This window comes from Micrasema longulum, unplaced genomic scaffold (genome assembly GCF_059751315.1).
Source record: "Micrasema longulum isolate JH-2025_06_02 unplaced genomic scaffold, ASM5975131v1 h1tg000173l, whole genome shotgun sequence".
NCBI classification, from domain to species: Eukaryota; Metazoa; Arthropoda; class Insecta; order Trichoptera; family Brachycentridae; genus Micrasema; species Micrasema longulum.
In genome coordinates, this window is record NW_028277378.1 from 380,233 (window position 1) to 401,675 (window position 21,443).

Below are 21,443 nucleotides of genomic sequence, written 5' to 3' on the forward strand. Positions count from 1 at the left end.
GTCTATTAGTTTTTTTTCTATGAAATTGTTGCTTCCCGTTGTTTATTGCTGGTTTATTTGTTTATAGTGATTTCATCGCTTTGTATTTTTGTGCTTTCGTCGTTGCATTGACGGTTTTCAAAGTATTCGAGAAAAAAAAAACCCAGTATGGCCAAATTAGGATCGCTTTGTCGATTACTTACGAAAAATCTCTATTTTATGGAGTATCGCTACCTGTAAGTTGACTTTCTAACCATAGGTTTGAAGTTTTGTTTTAGGTTATACTCAACGGCGTTGTAGAATAATAATGTTAATATTTTCCAGATTTAATTCTCCGCAATTAATATGTTCTGCCAATTACGCTCAGACGGCAGAGGACAAATTAGGAATCGAAAAACCTAAAAAACCGATGTCGGTATTTTTAAGATTTTCAAATCAAGTGCGCCCCACTTTAAAGGCCAAAAACCCTGACGTTGAAAATACCGAGTTATTAAAATTGGCAGCAAAACTTTGGCAGCAACTTGGCGAAGATGTAAGCTATTTTCTGTTTTGCATTGACCTATCTATTTGCACATTTTACCTTTGACTTTTTTTGCATATTTAAAAATGATTTACTTTATTTCAACTTGGATAAGTAAACGTTTAAATAAATATGCTATCGTAATATTAATCTTTATAAACTAAAACCATGGTTATGATTATGATAATTTAACAAGAAACACAAGTGGAGTTACCTGCTTTCATAGTTTTTTTTTTTTACAAAATATAACAAATGGCAATAATTTTTTTTTCATATGTGTACAAATATGCGGTATATAATGAACCAGCCTTTCAATCATAATTAGTCGCAATATATTATATGCTTGTATTATTGTCACAAGTTTATGACAAATAATTAAATGCACTTAAAATTTATGTTACTTTGGTCTATGAGTATAAGTTGTGTTTCAACTGTCCTCTATTAGGACCTTATAGTAACCACATTGAACACTTTATTTATTACATGCTAATGGCAATGCAAAGAGTTTAGACGGACACAGTACTAAAGCATTGTAAATGCGAACAGCACGAACATGTAAGTTTAACATATTATAGATGGAGGACATTTAAGAGAAGGAAATATGAAAGTCTAGGCTTTTCGAGGACTTATAACCCGTCAATGGCTGGTTTAAGTGGCCACTTTACATACTGTAAAATTCACCATTTTGCCTGTTTCAACATCCATATTTCTGACTGTGAAATCCAGTCTTTTGTCTACAAGTATTTGGATAAACTCGAAATATTGTTGATTTAACACATAAATATATTTTTTTAAATCATTGAACAAAAGAGGTTGAAATAAGTATGTAATATTTTTTTAAAAAAAATACTTATTTTGAATGAGATAATATAATTATTGTAGAAAACTACATTGTGATAAAGTTTATTGCATTAATACGTAGACAAGGTAAATGTTTATTACCAGTTTTAGATTCTTCCTCTCTAACTATGTATTATAATGTGTATTAGTTGTCTTTGCTTTGCGTATTATAGTTTTTATGGACTACATGTTGAACCTTAATAATCTATTGTGCACTTTAAAAAAAAAAGTTTTTGTAAATACCTAATTAAAAATATATGTTGTAATTGGCAGTTGTGCTATATTGTACATTTAAATAAATAAATAAATAATTTAATGTTCTGTTTATGTATTCAGGCCAAAAAGAAAATCTACCAGGAATTTGAGAAAGAATTTGAAGAATACAAGAAAAAAATGGTTGTTTATGAAACCTCACTCACACCCGAACAAAAAAATGAAATAAAGAACACTAAAAAAGATATGGCGGCCGCTAAAGAGAAGCGAAAATTGAAAGCGGTAAGATCGCAGATCAGTGTCACTCGTTAGGCTTTTCAAAAATATTTTGTTCTTCAGACGTGAACAAAACACGGTCAGAATAAAGAAAATTTATGTACGACAGGGTTGAAACAAGATAAAATCCAAAAAAGAATACCAATCTGAAAAATATAATACAGTCAAAAAGTTTGAAAAAAGTTCATTAAGATTGTTTGGTCATGTGGAACAAATGAATGATGCAAGGGTGGATAAAAAAGGATATGTGACAATGAGTATGGAGATATTGTAAAATTAACAATGTATTATTAATGTTAAATGAGGTAAATTAGTTGATTTAAAAAAATCATCTAATTTATAATGATTTATTTGTCTCTGGCTAATGGAGGATAATAGAATAAGTAGAGTAATTTTTTTGATAAACAAATTTAAAAAGGTGTATATAACAAAAAGCAAACAAACCATCCCGCTGTTTCTCCGTAAGGATAGGATAGCAGAGAGGATAGAACGCCAAATCGCTCCTTCTTTGCATACATATCTCGCTTCCTGTACATTCTTACATCTTCTCATGCACGCGCGCCAATTATTCCTGCTTTTGACCCATCTTCAAGTATTTGTTGGATTTGGTCATGCCATGTCCTTCTCGGTCTTACTCTATTTCTGCATCCATCAACATTCACACTGTAAATATTTTAAGTCTTCTTTCGCTGTCCATTTGCTTTACATGTCCAAATCAGGAGTTCCTTTGTTGATTTTGTCAATGATGCTTATCTCAGCCTTACATAATGTACGGATCTCAACATTTGTGCATCTATCATACATAGTTTTACCACACATTCACTTGAGAGATACTTTAGATTCAGCCTACTTTCATCTTTCTTTTTCCAATTTCATACTTCGCTCCCATACATCAGGGTCTGCACCAGGACTCTATTGTGAGTTGCAAATTTTTCCTCTAACAACAAACATTTATTTGCGAAGGTTGATTTAAATACACCATTCACTTTGTTCCCAGCACTCGCTCTCCTTTCAATATCTTTATCAGTCATTCCATCCCTAGTAAACATACTCTTCAGTAGCTCAATCACGTGCTAACAATTTCGCGATCATTCGCGATCACAATAGAATATCCGTGAACACTTAATATTAAATGTCAAAATATTTACATTTCGCGTCGTAAATTCCTGCTGCACAATCACATATTTGTATTTCACCGGTGTAAATATGTAAAATATTCCAAAACTGCTATTTATTTTATTTTATTTATTATTTAGCTTGCTATTTATTGCACTAAGCCGGCGGCTGGCAAGCCAAATAGCGTGGTTTTAAGCACATCGATAGTTATTTGTGATTGAGCTACAGGTACACAAAGTCCTCTACTTGTTTTAGTATAACTCGTTTAGCGCTCAAAGGGCTGATTTCTTTTTAATTTCCGCATTCCACCGTTGAACCTGAAATGAACATGTATTAAACAATTTTTTTAAATTTGTCTTCCTAAATATTATTTGTTTTTAATTTACTAGAAGTATTGATAGAATTCGATGAAAACAAGAAAGTTAATTAACAACATATTTTTTATAGGAATATAAGGAATTAGGCCGCCCCAAAAGACCGATGAGTGGATACCTTTTATTTGCTCAGTCTGAAAGGGAAAAAATTAAAAATGTAGAATTTACAAAGCTCCAATGTCTTATAGCAGATAAGTGGAAGAAAATGACAAGGGAACAAAAAGCTGTATGGGAAGGAAAATCCCAAGAATTAAGAGAAAAATATATGTAAGTTTTGAACATAAATAATACATCAGTCTATGTGATAAAGATAGTGGAAAATAGCAATTAATAATAATATTCCTTTCACACTTCCAAGCTAAAACATCTAGAACTCTTAGTTTATTTTACTTTAAATAAAGTAATGATAATATTTTTTTTAAATAAAGATTAAATAATCATTGGAATATTAAATACAATGCTGAGAAAAATAAAATCTAAAGCCAAAAGTACATTATTTTGTATGGACATTATCTAATAATATTTAGACTCACAAAAACATCCATTCTCTCATTTATTTATGGCCCTGAGCATCAGGCGCGTTCCGCCCATACATACTGTGGATGTGGTGCATCCCTCGAATATTTGAAAATAATAACATGTATTTTATTATTTAAAAAAAGAATAATCTACAAATATTCCTAAAATTATCGCTGATAATATTTATGCGCTACCGATTTACAAATTCAAATAATATTTTCAGTAAACATTCCTACCTATATGTATTTATGTTTACTTTTTTCCCATATCAATGTTCTGAATATCAAGGTACCTTAGCCTTAGCCCGCTGAAATCTGGATACAACTTTTCATTTTGAGTCCAGTTGTATTACAAATGTTCTAATTTCCGGGCACGCGTATTAAGGTTCATAACGTTGTCGTATTGTTCTACGAGACTCATAGAGATAAGAGCATCCAACTCGTGTAATGTGAAGAAAAAAAGACTCATACCGTATTGCATAAAGTTACAAATAGCGTATTATTGTAATTTGGCCAAAATTTAAGAACATCTCGAGTTTAAGGTACTGTCCTAATGTTTACAACTTCACTATATGCGCTTGCTGCTGTGTTCAGTTAATTTATAAAAGATCAAATATCAATTATTATTATTATCAATGAAAAACTTATATAGCACCATATTTGTAATATAATACCTCAAGCGCATTTTACAAAAGTGATTCTATGCCATATTTATTTTAATTAGATATCTACCTATATCTACTATCATACTTGAAGTAAAAACATGATTATTGGTTGTCAGCATCCCTACCGATAATATTCACTGCACTCGCCTGCAGAGCATATCTTTTTTTCAATAAAAATCAATGCTTGTTCTTATAATTTACCTAAATGTTTCGATTTTCAGATCATTTCCTAAAAGTCGTGAATAACTTAGGGAATAGGAAATAGGAAAATAGGGAATAGAGTTGTGGTAGAGTGGAATTTGAACCTCAGATCTTTGATCTGCGAGTCCACAACACTACCATGGAACCACAACCCGGTTTAAAATATATTTTTGTTTTCTTTATAAGCACAGAAAAAAAATGTCTAGTTTATTCCTATTTTCTTATTTATATATTTTTTCCCTCTTAGTTAATTTATTAGCAAAAATGTGCCTACTACCTATGTATACATACTTTTTTCCTATTTATTTTACAGTGAAGCAATTTCAACATTGAAAGCTATTTATATGCATTCCTACCAATGTATTTATTTATATATTAATACTGAATATATTGTTACATAATTGAAATTTAAAATTAAGAAATTGAATATTATGCGATGATTTTTTTATACCCACCTACATTGTTATATCACTTCAGAAAATACTGATTATGTTGATTTTTTTATTTTAGAAATGATCTTTCTCAGTGGGAACAGAAGATGTTAAGGATGGGGAATATAAATTTAATATCTAAGAAATCATTATTAGAGCAACGTGCGAAGCCTGCGTCAAAATCGGAATAGGAATTTTGGTGTCTCAACTCAGAAGATAGAATGCCTAGTAGTGGAAATATAAATGTGTTAAAGGATGACCCAATAAATGAGAATGTTAGGCATGGGCAGACATATGGCAATAAATCTGTAAATGAAGAAATATCGGACAAAGCGTCAAAGAGTTGGGACACGAGTGAGAAGTATATTTCATCAAATGCTAGTAATCCATCATTGCAAAAAGATGAAAAAATTGATACACCTAAGACTTCTGATAGTAACAATCATGAATCTAATAAGGGTGTGCTAACTTTTTTCAAAAAGTTTTTTGTTAAGTAGTTTTAAAATATTAGTGTTACATACCTACAATAATCAGTATATCATCATCATTCAGGCAAAAATCACTAACTCAAAATACACCATCATGAGAAATCACCTAGTATCTCAACCCACATAAAACTGCTAAGGTTGAAATGGGCTGGACAAGAACAAAGAATGCCGGATGCGCGAGTAACTAGGAGAGTCATGACTGGACATCCAGGGCCCTGATTACAATGGGAAGTTATCATTTATCTTCAATTTTATCTCCAAAGTAAAATTTAGTTTTCTGTATGAAAAGCAGAATATGCATACAATTTTTTCTTCTTAACATTTTCAATTATAGGTTACCGACGAAGATACTTAAAATCATCTAGACGTCCATACTCCCTTCTCAATAATGTTTTCCCTCTCTGTTGAAATAAATTTAAATACTTTAAATGTTCATGCAAATATATCTCTTCTCAAAAATGTTTTCCAAAAAATTCAAATATACTCACTTTCGTACACACATTCAGTTTCTCTATAGACAGTCAAAGATAGCTCTGTTTACTTCTCATTGTAATCGGAGCCCAGGGGATAAAAGGAGGATTGGAAGACCTAGACTGAGGTAGGAGGATGACGTAAAAAAATATGCAGCACAGTTTCTACAAGTTGCTACGAATTGGAAAATGGCTGCTGAGGACAGGCGGAGTTGGAGGCAAAAGTTGAGGAGGCCAAGGCTCGATTTGGGCTGTAGCGCCATCGAAGAAGTAGATTTTTGCCTGAACAGTGACGATATATAATATACATCATATTGATGCCCTATACACAAATGATATGACTTTACCATAGCAACTTTTCCCATTGTTACCCTGTTTTTAGTCATTTATCTAATAATCACATATAAGTACTAATTCTTTTAAATAATGTATTAATTATATTTGTGTTTCCTTTTTGGTTTATTTTGATACCCCTTTATTTAGCCGGAGCCTACTTTACATGCAAATAATGAATGCGAAATATTCATGCAACCGCCATCGACACAATGTATTATTTTTAATAAAACCTTTTTCACCCTCTTTAATACATGATTCTATTTACCCTTTATTTTAATAGAAGCCCACCAAGTATCTATATCTTATACATTCGGGGTTTTAATATAAAAGTAATATTATTTAGTTCATTTCTTGAATATTTTATTTTTGTATAATGCTTAATGTATTATATTATATTTCACTGAAAATAATGTTTCTTTGCCTAGGTTCTATATGTAGTGTTTTACTTGTGACTCCCATTCTATGTCAAAAGTATATTTTTTGAAATATACATACAATTTTTTGAACTTTCGAGTTTTATTACTCCATATCCCAAAATTGCTATACTTTTAAAGCATTTAAATGTTTCTTTTCTATCATTGTGGAATTTTAGTACAACAGAAATAATGTGCATGATAGACTTGTAAACATAATGAGGACTTCAGCCCTACGGGAAATTGAATACAAAAAATGATTTCTTGCGCGCAGTAAAAGATAAAGCATTAAATCGTGCGGCAAAGTTTCTTGAAAATGTACAAAAAAAAAAATGCACTACTTTGATTGACGTCACTGGTTCATATGAACCAACCAATGATGTGACAGCTGTGAAGGATATCCGGTTAGCTTACCGTAAACGGACCAATGGGAAGAACTAACAGTGAACAACCTCTGACATTACACGTGGAGTTATTTCAGAAATACAAAACTTTAAAAACTCATAACACTGATAATACAATATGTAAAAAAGAAACAAATTTTTTTTTGGCTTAATTTAATAGTCTATTAACAAATAAAAAAGGAACTGAACTTCATTTCATATACATTTCATATAAATTACTATTAACGCTTTTTGTAGACTATTCTTAAACCCAGTAAGGAAGTGAATAAATGCACTGAATAACTTTATTCCTTTATTATTTTATTTAAAAAAAACCTTAAACATTGATACACAGTATGAAAATATACTCTCAGATGTTATAAAAATTACTATTCGATCATAATCACATGAATAAAGATATATTTGGTTTTTTGATAGGATAAAGGTATGCAAATGCTTTATTTTACCAAATGCTGCTTTTCACAGAATGAAATATCACAAAAATAAAAATATATAAACATGCATCTTCGAAGCATTTTCGAAGAAACTGTAGTATTTTAATAATATATGAAGCTTTGTGGGGTGCGATCCCACTTAATGTTAAGAGGGTTGTGATTAAAGAATTTGATTTAACAGGCACGCCGAAAAAACATTCTGATATCTCGAATAATGATAGAGGAAGAAAAAAATAAACATTATAGACAGGGGAACTAAATAGACTAATGAAATAAATGACGACAGCGAAAATCATAATTCTGTATTTTTTACTCTCTGTTTTTGGATCTTCTGGGTTTTCTAAAATATTCGGTAAAGCATTTTCATTACTAAAGAATTTGTCCTCGTTCCTATTAAATACGGAAGCATCGTCGGGGTAGTCTCTTGAGAGTACACTGCCATAATCTGTCTCGACGGTATCATTGAAGACTCCTAGAAACACAAAAAATGTAAGTTTTTAATATAAATTTTCCAGTACCTGTATTTTGATAAACTTAGATTTTAGCAATTTGTGTTCGTAATTCCCTATTATTTTATAAGATCTTATTTATCTTGCAATAAATGAACAAACTTACAATAAATGAAAATGATTAAAGTAAATAAAAAAATATATATGGCATGAAAAATATTTGAAAAAAATAACCTAGAATAAAAAAGTAATTTACATTATACGATCTAACCCATAAGAAATTTAACCACAACCAACGTACAGTCATTTTGCCCTTCTAATTGTTCTTTAGGTATTTGATTATATTCAATGAAATAATCGTCAACATGTCAAAACATCGCGATGTTGGCACGTTTAGCTCAGTTGTTGTCATTTTACTAACCGTTCGCTGGAAGTGTATTGTCAATTTTTCCGGTAATTACTTGGAGTCTGTTTTGTGAATTTTGGAGAATTTTACGTCTTCTAGCTTCTGCTCGGGCCGCGTCAGACATTTTATTAGGAATAATATAATATATAATCAACCTTTTTAAACTTTTATAATGACAAGAAATTAGGATGACGCTCAAATTAGGTTGGCAACCATTATTATTAACACTATTACCTATTTGGATTAGATATATCCGCTTGATATTTTCTTATTGAATTTATGTTTTATTATTCAAATAATATTTTTAAAAAAACGATTTGCATACAAAAACATAACAAAAGTAATTTTCGAGAATTTTACGAATTTATAAGACAGTTTTAAAAAAATAAAAAGCATCATAATTATTCATTCCCGCCATATGTTTAAATTTTTATTTCCACTCGAGTCAAGGAAGAGACTAGTCGTTTTTTTTCTCGCAGTTTGGCGGGCAGAATTTGTGCCTCGCTGTAAATTTGTCGGTTCTTCGTTAATTCGGTGATAAATTTACATTAAAATGGGTGATAAAGGCGATGGAGGTAAGATAATCAAATTTTCAATCATTTTTTGAAAATTCAATAATGTTAATCGTCCTTTTTTTTCCATCGGCCTGCGGGTCAGCGGCATAGCATTGTGTCAAACGTATTTGATTCGGCGTTTTTGTGCATTTATCAACAAACGTTTTATTTTGACAAAATATATCTCTGACGCGTTTGATTTATATCCTCAGAAACTTTCGATGATGCCGTAGAAGAAAGAGTGATAAATGAAGAATACAAGATATGGAAGAAGAACACCCCGTTTCTTTATGACTTGGTGATGACCCACGCTTTGGAATGGCCTTCCTTAACCGCTCAGTGGCTCCCAGACGTAACTAGACCAGAGGGAAAGGATTACTCAGTTCACAGGTAAGACCAGAGAATTATTGCTGACTTACTGCAGGGTAGCCTCCTCTGCTTGGATTATCCTTTTTTTTCCTTCGTCTTTTTGAAATAATTCAGGTATATTTAAAAAATATAATAGTCAAAAATGTGCCCACTTATACATATAAAATATGCCATGTAACAACACATTGTAAAAGTAATATTATTTTGCATTTCCTCTCTATTCAGAATTCGAATTACTTAATATAGAATAAGGTACTGAAAATCATTTCTGATCTTTTGAAAAAATTGTTAAGTAAAAAGGGCAATATTTACCCATCTTTATAAATTTTAACATCTTTATAGATCTGCATATCAAACCTTTTTCGCAAATCAATCAACGAAAAAAAGACACTGGTTAAATAAGGTTAATTCACTCATTTAATTGAAAATATCAAATGCATTGAATATGAATCTATTGATTCTAAAGACAGTGCGAATCCTTTAGTTTTTCAATGATTTGAAAAATCGAGTGTCTCAATGCATCCAAATAGTCAATAACTGGATGTCATCATACATATTCAACTTATCTGAAACTGAGCGACAGTATTTTTTAGACTGATTTCCTATTCCAATCGCAGGTTGTGATCTTAACCCTAGTATTAATATTAAACTACCGGGTGTTCATTTCGATTCAGATATTTCTCTTCATTCTCAGTTCAATAAAATGGTATGTGCTGGTTTTTTTCATACCCGACAGATAAAATCCGTACAGAGAAATGTTCCTATGGACGCCACCGAAGATCTCGTCTAGATTACTGTAATGGAATATGCGCAAATCTCCCAAAATACCAAACAGATAAACTTCAATCTGTATTCAATGCAGCAGCAAGGCTTATTATGGGAGTAAAAAAATATTCTCACATCTCACAACATCTTCGAAATTTGTACTGGTTAAAAAACCCCGAGAGAATAAAATATAAGCTTTGCTGGACAGTATTCAAATCCCTCTTGAAATGGCTCCAAGATACCTATCTGACCTCTGTACATGGAAAATATATGTCACAGAAAATCCACTCTTCGGTCAGCATTTGATTCAGGCAGAGCGAAACTTGTCAAACTCTGGCGCTCCTTGAACACTAGGTTCGGAGATCGTGCTTTTGCTGTTGCCAGCTCCTCTGCCTGAAACCAATTGCCTTCACGCTTGCGAATCATCGACAGACCCAGTCAGTACAGATCTTAACTGAAATCTCACTTCTCTCGTTAACTTTAAAATCAGAAAGTATAATATATGTAATGCTAGCTTAGTTAGAATGTATGTTTAAGTATAAAGAATTGTAAAGCTTGAGGTGATTTTTCACAAAAATTGGGCTACATAAATCAGCCAAATATAATAATATTAGTGATCTCACATTTAGTCATACTTTTATTTATTTAAAAAGAAACATCACATTCAAATTACCAACATTCATTAGCAAATCTCTCTCTCTCGCAGACCATTGTTACCAAGAATTGCAGGTCCTCTTTGTTGCTAGCAATAAGTACGGCATCATCACCATACAAAAGGCAATTTACGAACTTTGATGGAAGCATAGATATTTTCTTATACTTTTAATCTAATGAAATATTGTGTTTTCAGGCTTATATTAGGAACTCACACATCCGACGAGCAGAACCACCTTCTCATTGCCAGTGTTCAGCTTCCCAATGAAGATGCTCAGTTTGATGCCAGCCATTATGATAATGAAAAAGGCGGTAAGTACCTTTATGATTATGCTCTGACATTACAAATTCTACACATTTAGTATGTCCAGATCTTTATACAAGTACGGGAATTCACCATCTATTAATGAAGTTTTCAAAAACACAGTTGCACTTTCAGGTGTTTCCTAGTAATCACTCTACACACAGTAACATTCACCATTTCGCCTATATTTCAATATACATTAAAGAAAAACTTCTATCCTTGACCACTGTAGTGTAATGATTGACTGGGGCGGAAGATTCCTGGTAAAAATATTATCAGTTTTTTTTAAGTCAAGAGTTTTCTCTGCTGTAATTGGCCTCATGGCCTTTTGTGGTGCAAAACAAACTAAATCAAATAAATAGAGCAGAAACCTTTGTTGATGTAGGTGAGATACATATGATTAATATATACATAAAGTGATTAAACTTAAACCAGTCTATGACTGGTCATAATCCCTGTAAATGCCTAGACTTCCAAATGCTCTCCATCCCCGTCTTCTATATTATAAAATGGTTTATTCTTTACAGCTACATCGAGTTTGAATATTTAATAACCCCATGTTAACCCCTGTCAGTGAATCAAGAAAATATATCAATTTAGTTTGTGTTAGTAGGCACACTGTAATGATTTACATGAAAACTTATTGTTACGCTCACAAAAAGTAGGGGTTATTACAGATTTAAATGCACTGTACATTGTTTTGTTTATTTTCTTTCAGAATTTGGTGGTTTTGGGTCTGTCTCTGGCAAAATCGAGATCGAGATCAAGATTAACCACGAAGGGGAGGTGAACAGAGCTCGCTACATGCCCCAGAATCCGTGTGTCATCGCTACCAAAACCCCCTCCTCTGATGTGCTGGTGTTTGACTACACCAAGCACCCCAGCAAACCCGAGCCCAACGGAGAGTGTCAACCGGACCTGAGGTTTGTCTTATTTATAATATTTTCGGGCGTTTTCTAATATGTATGTGAAATCATTCAGATGATCTCACCAATATCAAATAAGATTTTAGCTCTATTACTACAAAAATGAAATGAGTTTAAGAAATACGGATGTTCAAGCGGCCAGAATGGTGATGGTTACACAGTGATCACTTAAACCAGCCAATAACAGGAGATAATGTCTTGTAAATGCCAAAATTTCCAAATATAAATATGTAATAAACTAATCTATAATTTTTTTTCATTCTAATTAATTTAATTTTTTTTTTCATTCTAAGTAATCAATAACTTGTATTTTCAAAGTTACAAAGTAAAATACATGATAAGTCCTGTAAATGTCTAGACTTCCATATTCGCTTCACAGAAATGATCTCCATCTATGTTGAAATATCTTAAAATTATTTACTGTGTTATAGTATGTAGTTAAGTAGTCTTCTACTATTCTAATATAAATGAACCCATAATTGGACGTAGTTATGCAGAAAGCGTCCAACCCCCAAAGTGCTAAAAATGAAGATAATGCCGATTTCGATAGCATACTACGATATCTTTATGTGCTGAAAACGTCCAAGCTCCAAGTGCAATACTTTTTTGCTAATTAAAGAAATTAAAAAAAAAGAGCTGCAGAAAACAGTCAAAGTCAGTTAATATAACGGTGATAGTCCTGATATGGGTTAGCCATTTTGTTAATTGGCAAAAAAAGTATAACACTTGGAGCTTGGATGTTTTCAGTACATAAAGATATCGTAGTATGCTATTGAAACCGCCATTACGCATTTTTAGCATTTTGAGGGTTGGACGCTTTCTGCATAACTACATCCAACTATAGTAACCTATGTAATATTTTCTCAAATAAAAATGTTAAGGTGAATAATTCCACTTTTTAAAAATATTTTATATATTTTAACTTTGACAATTACATTTTTTAAAAACAATTTTGATAATTAAGATACACACGACTTTGGCTTAAATATATATATTTAAAAAATAAATCCTCATTTATTCATTATTCCCTTTCTGCACCTAATGGTGTGTAGGGCACTGCATTGGTACACCAATCGCAGTGTAGCTTGATTTTTTTTTTTTAAATAGCGCCGCACCATTTAATCAGTTTTTTTTCTGTGAACTTTAAAATTAATATTATTTTCCATACAATATTTCACATTTTGCTTAATATATTCTTCCCTGTTTGCTAGAATTATTTTTATTTCACCATATTTAATAAAATTTTACTTTATTTTAGATTACGTGGACATCAGAAGGAAGGTTATGGGCTTTCCTGGAATCCTAATCTGAATGGATATTTGCTATCGGCCAGGTATGTTTCATTAGTAATTTATGATATTAATTTATAAATGTAAATTAAAATATTTCTTACTATTACTAATTCTTTTTGAATTTTGGTTTAAGTTTTAGATTCTAGATTTTAAATTTTAATTAAAAAGTAACTCTTAAAATGTTGCCAGTTTTGGTTTCTATTAAGCATTTAAAATATATCGATGTTTTTAATTTGTTTTTCTTTACTTACTTATTTTTTTTTGACAATTGTAGTCCGCATAACTTTATGGGCTGTTCCCATCACGTAATGCAGACAGTTAATATAAGTTAGAAGTTAATCCATACTATCCGCAGAAGCCGTACTCAGCGAGCAAATTGCCCTATTAATGGGTAAATTTTTACTTGCATTTTTACGGCTTCTGGGTGTATAATTATTGGAAACATACAAACTGATCTCTTTCAGTATATTTGCATTATATATACTACTAGAAATCAGCTTATAGAAATGTTTCCCAAGAAAATGTTTACGATGAGATTGTAACGTTATTTGTAAATTTATAAATAGTATAAATCACTTTTCTGTGTTCGGGCGAATTGAGAATACAATTCTGTGTGTGAAATGAAACAAGAATCCTTAACGAATGCTTTCGACCTCGATGGCTACTCTCAGGTAAAATTCCTGAATAAGAAAGTAGAGGTTGGCATGTTCACCTACCATGCTTTAGGTCCCAGGTTTGTTTCCTGGGAAGGTCGACACAAAATATTGTTTATAAAGGTGGTTTTATTATATTTCATTTTCCCGGGTTGGCACCTGAAGTGTAAGGTTGATCACCTTACTTTTATGTAACAGATGCTCGATATATGCTGCATTTTGTGTACCAAAAAGTGCCCTATGCACCATCAGGTGTGGACAGTATGATGATAAATCACTTAAGATAAAATGTCGAGTTAAAATAATTGCAAAAGTGCATGCATGTCGTTCGCACACTTTAATAGAGTGCGAACATCACATGGCATGATGACCCAGAAAACATCAGTTTGCATCTAAACTGCAGCTAAAATCTAGCAAATTTGCCTGCTAATGTATTTGAATTTTCGCTATTTTATTTCTAACAATTTATATAATTGAAGACACGAGTGGATAAAGGTGTTAAGGGATAGAAACGAAAAGCAGAGATATCTGGGGTTATAGATTTGAACACCAGTACAATTATTGACCTTCATTCACCCTCAGAGTTGGTTTTCTGCTACTTTTTGATGGTGTAATTGGTTTTATATGAAAAAAATGTTAATATATGTGAAAAAGTACATTTTTGAACATTTGCGACATAATGTCTTCATCCACTCATGTCTTCAATAATTATGAACATGATATTAATTGGCATTTAAAAAGTTTACAATCTCATATCTTTATATCTCTTTAGAAAAAAATATACAATGGATGGTAATGAAAGGTGGAGTGAACTCTACCTTTAACAATGTTTTGAGTTTGTCCAAATGACATACTGGATTTCCTCCCCAGGGAGTATTTACTTAATACCTGCCTGCAAACATTTTGACAAACTCGAGACATTGTTGATTGAACTAACTGGTATTAGAAATCTGAAAATTGAAAAAGTGTTTTCAGGCATTGCCTAGCAGGTGAAATTATTCAGCCAGATAAATCCCAATCACATCAATAATGGCTTCAGCTCTTTTATTTCACAAAAGTCAATATATAGATGGAAGAGTTACCGAAATGAGAATGTTTAAACATAGACAGAATGGTAAATGTTTGGTGAATAGCCACTTTGACTAGCCAATGAGAGGTCACAAGCCCTGTAAATGCTTGGAGTTTCCTTCTCAAAAAGTTATCCCTTACAATTTTAAACTTAGTCGCTAGAAAATCCATATTGAGTCAGTCCCTTCAGAATATTTATTCATTCTAAAGTAAATAATAAAATTGTAGTGATGACCACACCATCTGCTTGTGGGACATAAACGCACCCCCGCGTGAAAACCGAGTAATTGACGCCAAGTCCGTCTTCACCGGACACACGGCTGTAGTGGAGGACGTCGCTTGGCACTTGCTGCACGAGTCCCTCTTCGGATCTGTGGCTGACGATCAGAAACTCATGATATGGGACACCAGGTAAACATTAACTATTTCTTTTTGCGTAGTATTTAAGGATGAAAGTAGGCTGAATTCTGTCAAAATGCAATCTATTTAGGCAAATGTGTGGTAAAAATAGTCTAAGTTGTCCACCTTCTATACATAGGTATAGAAGGTGGACAAATGTTGAGATTAGTAGTATGCTATGCTGAGACAAGCATTATAGACTAATTTTTTTGTGCTGCGTTGGTTTGGACATGTACATAAAATGAACAAAACGAAAGAAACGAAAGAACGGCTAAAAAGATTTATCATGTAAATGTTTTTGGATACAGAAAACAAGGTAGACCGAGAGAGATATGGCATGACCAAATCCAATAAATAATTAAAGATGGACATGTCGAAAGTCAGAATAATCGGCGTGCAGTTTAAACCACTGCAGGTCACAGGCGGTCTACTAACACTGAAGTTAGTAATGTAAATCCAAAAATAAGTTTAAATTGAAAATTAACATAGGTAATACCTTAGAGTAATAATTCGCTCCCGCATAGAACAAAAGCGTTCCAAATTTTTGGTTTGGTTTTTAGACAACAAATGTGTAATGGACGGTTTCGGTTTGGATTTCTATAAACCATAGTTAACTTCGAAGCTTTATCCGTATAGCTGACTATTAGCTGGTGGCGTATTATTACTCTAAAGGATAATACCAATACCGATTTAATATCAAGCTATTTTAATAACAGCAATTAATGATGACTTTACACAAACATAAAAATAGTATGTAAATAAAACAAGATGTTATTTTATTTTTATTAACGCAAGCAAATATGCTTATTGTATGCTTCATAATTCGTAAATTTTGAATATTTATATAGTATCAGACAGCGCGCTGGAAACATAACATATTTTCAGCAAGTTTATCATAGGTTAGTTCATGGCTACCCATAGTTATTCGTAAACATGCTTGTCTGTCAATCGGGAGCGATGTTTTGTTTTGATTGCATTCATTGCATAAAATGTAGATTTGCAGAGGAAAGTTGATAAAAAGAAAGTGGTGGGCAACTCTGAATGGATACTCGGTTGACGCTTTGGCCACACACTTTGGATATAGAGGAAGCGAGGCCTATATGCATAGACAGAATTGTGTGGCACTCAATCCTCACTGCGTAACCTCCTAAGGGAATCGAATTGTTGATTATTTTGTATTTAAGGTGTGAAAAATCTTAAGCAATTAAATAATTGTTGTTTATATTTTATTTCACTGTTAACTAACACTGCAAAGCAGTGCTTTATGTTAAATTGTATTACAAAGGCAATTTTTAAGGAAGTTTTGCAAATATCATTGGTAATAGTCTAACACCATTGTATGTTAGGTATAAGTTTAGGCAAAACAAAATAAAAAAATAAAAAATTTTCGAAACCGAAATTCCTGGATCACAAAAAAGACTAGCCATTTTAAAGCTAACTTAAGTTGAAGGTCTTTCCTCCCGCCAAATAGGTTAAAAAATATTGATTTGTATACGACACTTTTTAACTTTTAGATGCAACAATACATCGAAGCCTTCTCACACAGTGGATGCCCATACTGCTGAAGTCAATTGCCTGAGCTTCAATCCTTACTCTGAATTCATTCTTGCTACCGGCAGTGCTGACAAAACAGTAATGTTTTATTTTATAATGCCGTTATTTCAATACCTTCAAGTCAATGCCAAAATCACAAATCTCTAACATTAAAATTTAAAACTGGTATAGAAATCAGTTAAAATTGTATTCAACCAGCTTCTTCAAATCTGTATACTTCGAAATTGTCTAAAAAATAGGTTCACAATTAAGACATTTGCTCACCCATGTAATAAGGTTTTTTAATAATTTTTAAAAATATTTCACTGTAAGTATTAAGTTATTTAAATGTGTCACATAGCACATTTAAAGTTTTTAGCCATACAACTCATATTTTGTTCGTTTCTCTTTAGGTTGCATTGTGGGACTTACGAAATCTAAAACTGAAATTACATTCCTTCGAATCTCATAAAGACGAAATATTCCAAGTCCAGTGGTCTCCCCATAACGAGACAATCCTCGCTTCCAGTGGCACCGATCGCAGGTATGTTACTTACAGTGTATATAATATGAGTGTTTATTCTAATAGAAAGTTACACAAGTTTTAGTGTGTGATATATCAATGAAGAAAAATATTTTCACAACTTTTTATTTACTGGTTGTGTTTTGTGTTAGTATCTCTTGCTGAAGTTTCGGACAGTACTTTAGCGTTCATCATCATAACCCAGATGATGGATGCTGATTTAATTTCTTAGGTTTTTTCATGGCCGTTCAAGTGCAAATTGTGTCGTTCACACTCTTAATTACATAAACCCTGATTGATACTGCAATGCGATCTGAAACAGAGGCAGAGTGTGAACGACAAATGACCCAGAAAAAACTCTATCTGCGTGCTACAATACTGTCTCAAATGTCAGCAAAAAGTTCTAACACATGGTACACACAGTCAGTAATTACTTACTTTTACAAGTTTTACTCATTCTTCATTAAAAAAGGATATTACAAGTAATGGCATGATTTTGTTGTTTCAGACTTCAGTTTGGGATTTGTCCAAGATAGGAGAGGAGCAAAGTATGGAGGATGCTGAGGATGGTCCCCCAGAGTTGCTATTCATCCACGGTGGTCATACTGCCAAGATCTCAGACTTCTCGTGGAATCCTAACGAGCCTTGGGTCATATGCTCTGTCTCGGAAGATAACATCATGCAGGTAAAATCAAATGTCATAAAAAGTCTATCACTGTTTGAATAGAATACAAACTTATATTATCCAGTATCGATGCTGCTATATGTTTTCAATTCTTTTGGAATTAGTACATTATTAATAACGAATTTGATATTTAGTATGATGCAGCAACATACGATATACAGTAAAACCTTGTTTTTACATTCCTTCATTTTACGTTTTCCCGCTTTTTACACAAAAATGTTCAGGTCCCATTTTTATTCTTACATTTTCATATAAATATTTTCCCCAATGAATGTTTTTTTTTTCATTTTTTGTCACCCGCGGTTTTGCATTAAGAAATTTTCAAAATTCATTTTATGTCTCAAAAATGTCAAAATTATGCAGCATAATAACGGTACCGTGCGCCACCGCGTGTGCCCAAAAACACTGAAGAATAAAAGCAGGTAAACAACTAATAAAGGGTAAATTATTGTCTTAAACTAAATTCAAGTAGATGCAGTGTAATTGACCTTTTTGTTTTAGTGTTGAATTTTCTTTAGGGCTGTTTTGCATTTAATTTGATACATTTTTCAAACAAATACAATATTAGTGACCAGACCACCAATTGCCGATTGCTGGCCTAGATTTTATTTTTAAATTTAGTAATATATAGAAAACTATATCTTGATTTATTTTTTAACTTTGTATTTTTGCTGTAATTGTAATGGCTGACATTTTCTTGAAATATATCAATTAAAATTAATATAATTTTCATATAATTATTCCATTTTTTTTCCATACATTTTTCATTTCCTCATTTTAGCGTTTTCCTCAGAACCTTTTTTTTATTGCTCTCTTGAAAAACGTAAAAAAGGGTTTTTACTGTATTAAATTTGTGGATTGAATTTTAAAGTGAAATTCAGTCCAGCCCTTTTCACCCTTCCCCCTTATATATTTTTTTCCGCTCTTCACCAATGTAATTTATTGATTTTTAATATTAATCCATTCTCGACTAATATAATGTAAAAAAAAAAAGGAAAAATGGGATTACATTGTGCCGAAAACATGAACTTTTTGAGCTGTTTCCTTTTTATGTTATTAAATGACCTTTTTTCTATTTTAGGTTTGGCAAATGGCGGAAAATATTTACAATGATGAAGAACCCGAAACTCCAGCCTCTGAACTGGAGCCGAGTGTGGTTAACCACGGCTGATAGAATAAATGTGCTCTAATCTACTAATTTTGATAAAACTAGAATAACTTTTGCCCGGCCATTTTATCGGTGATCTGGTTCATATAGTCCTACAAATTCTTAAAATATTTCTTTCCCCACACTGCATAAGTCATTTTATATAAATGAAAATGTTAATGTCTAACGTCTTAACATTTAGAAATATCTTAATATTAATGAAATAAATATTTTAGTAAACGCTACACATTTTTAACAAGTATCTTATTCTGTAATATATTTTTATATTTATGTACTGTCTCGTCAAGTATTGGCATATGTGAAGGCATTGTAGAAGCGATAGTCGTAACTATTATTATTTATATACATATGTTATTAAACACTTTGGCAAGATTAACTTTGTTTTATATTGCATCTCCATCATTTTAAGACCCAACGGCAGTTGATTTCCAAGTTTATTTTTGTTTTTAAAAGAGTTCCACATAGGGACTTTTCCTAAATAACTGCGTCCATTTTGTACTCTATTAACCAATCGTACAACCGGTTGTCCGAAAGTACCGTATTTTTCAGACCGTAAGATGCACTTTTTACTTTGAAAATTCAACCAAAAATTGGGGTACGTCTTATGGTCTCCAATGTGTCTTATCATCCAAAACATATTTTTTTAAAAATATCATCATCATCCCCTTTCCGCACCTAATGGTGCATAGGGCACTGCATTGGTACACCAATCGCAGCGTATCTTGATCATTTTTGTTATGTTCATTTTGTTTGTTGAAGGTAAGATGATCAGTCTTACGCTTCAGGTACCAGTCCAGGGACTACGAAATATTATAGTGTGAAAACACCCTTTAAATAAATATATATATGTCAACCATGTCGGGAATCGAACCCGAGATCTCTTGCATGGCAGGCTAATTTGCTGACCATTACACCACGAGGTTGATAATAAATTAATAATAAAAAAAAAATTATATATAAATTTTGGGGTGCGACTTATGGTCCGATGCATCTTATCGTTTGCAAAATACGGTAAGTTTGGGATAAGTCAGTAAGCAGCATTCGATTGATTGCAATACTGATTAAACTTTTTTAAAATTTTATATATGTTGTCTGTATATTACAAATTGGATGGAATAAATACATTTACATAATTAATTTTTATTTATTCAAAAACATTTCACCAAACTTCATTTATGTATTTATTATAAAAATGGAAGAGTGCGTATTGGTTATATTAACTTAATGCATACATTATAAAAACTATATAATAGGTTATGATTATAGACTAAAAATATTTTTTAATTATTGGCATCATCATATTTATAAAGCGTGTTTTGTTAAACCCCGTCCCACATCGGATGTGTGATCGATGAAACTATGATGATTGGTATGAGCAAGAAGACCTAGCATATCAAAATAAAAATAACAAAAGATAAACATTTGATTTACATGAAACAACCGACCAGTTAAAATGTTTATTTCAATATAAATAAAAATTGCTTCTAAAAAGAATAAAACGTTAATTTTGACAATGAGGAAGTTAGTGCCATAGAACTCATAATAAATAGGATATAAAAAAAATAATATTTTCTTAGGTGCGGTAAAAATTAGAGTGTAATTGTATGTCAAAGTTTCTTAAAATGTATGAAAAAAATAATCAAAATGATTTTAATAAAAAATAACTATTTTGAATGACGCCACTAGTTCTTTTGAATCAACCAATGATAGAGTTGTGATAGATCTCCGGTTTACGGGAAGCTAATTCACACACGCGGAGTAATTTCAAAATCACAAAACTTTAATAAATCATAGCGCTGATAATACGATGCATAAAATTTTTTTTTTTTAAATTTTGGCTTAGTTTAATAGTCTTTTAACAAATAAAAAATCTAAAAAAAAAACACCAAACTTGCTCATTCAATGCGTGTTGTGAATTATATTTTTAAAATTCAGAGATGTTTCTTATGTACCTAATAACAGAATAATAGGGCACAACAATAGTTACAACCAGCGTTGCCAGATCTATCGATTTTTC

At 31.9% G+C, this 21,443-nt stretch overlaps 2 protein-coding genes and 1 long non-coding RNA gene across 5 annotated transcripts; 2 read left to right on the forward strand and 1 right to left on the reverse strand.

The window, feature by feature from the left end:
- Positions 1-6,933, forward strand: LOC148283980 (transcription factor A, mitochondrial-like). The gene is made up of 5 exons (XM_088242877.1): positions 1-215; positions 304-511; positions 1,676-1,834; positions 3,392-3,585; positions 5,213-6,933. Exons 1-5 carry the CDS (start codon positions 148-150, stop codon positions 5,322-5,324), a joined length of 741 nt encoding a protein of 246 aa, XP_088099003.1. The 5' UTR covers positions 1-147; the 3' UTR covers positions 5,325-6,933.
- Positions 6,934-7,523: 590 nt separating this feature from the next.
- On the reverse strand, positions 7,524-8,762 carry LOC148283981 (uncharacterized). The gene is made up of 2 exons (XR_015825454.1): positions 8,549-8,762; positions 7,524-8,150 (listed from the first exon to the last, which is right to left on the reverse strand). It is a non-coding gene; the product is annotated as an uncharacterized LOC148283981 (long non-coding RNA).
- A 188-nt stretch (positions 8,763-8,950) lies between these two features.
- On the forward strand, positions 8,951-19,802 carry Caf1-55 (chromatin assembly factor 1 p55 subunit). 3 transcript variants are annotated; one of them, XR_015825455.1, is made up of 10 exons: positions 8,951-9,108; positions 9,300-9,477; positions 11,072-11,187; positions 11,898-12,102; positions 13,364-13,438; positions 15,347-15,529; positions 17,032-17,149; positions 17,464-17,594; positions 18,082-18,258; positions 19,340-19,802. XR_015825455.1 is itself a non-coding variant. In XM_088242879.1 (10 exons), exons 1-10 carry the CDS (start codon positions 9,087-9,089, stop codon positions 19,427-19,429), a joined length of 1,302 nt encoding a protein of 433 aa, XP_088099005.1. In that variant the 5' UTR covers positions 8,951-9,086; the 3' UTR covers positions 19,430-19,802. The 3 variants fall into 3 exon arrangements, 1 of the variants encoding a protein (XP_088099005.1); XM_088242879.1 differs by having other exon boundaries at positions 17,464-17,608; positions 18,089-18,258; XR_015825456.1 differs by lacking the exons at positions 17,032-17,149; positions 17,464-17,594; positions 18,082-18,258; positions 19,340-19,802 and adding an exon at positions 15,709-16,973 and having other exon boundaries at positions 15,347-15,637.
- Positions 19,803-21,443: the final 1,641 nt, after the last annotated feature.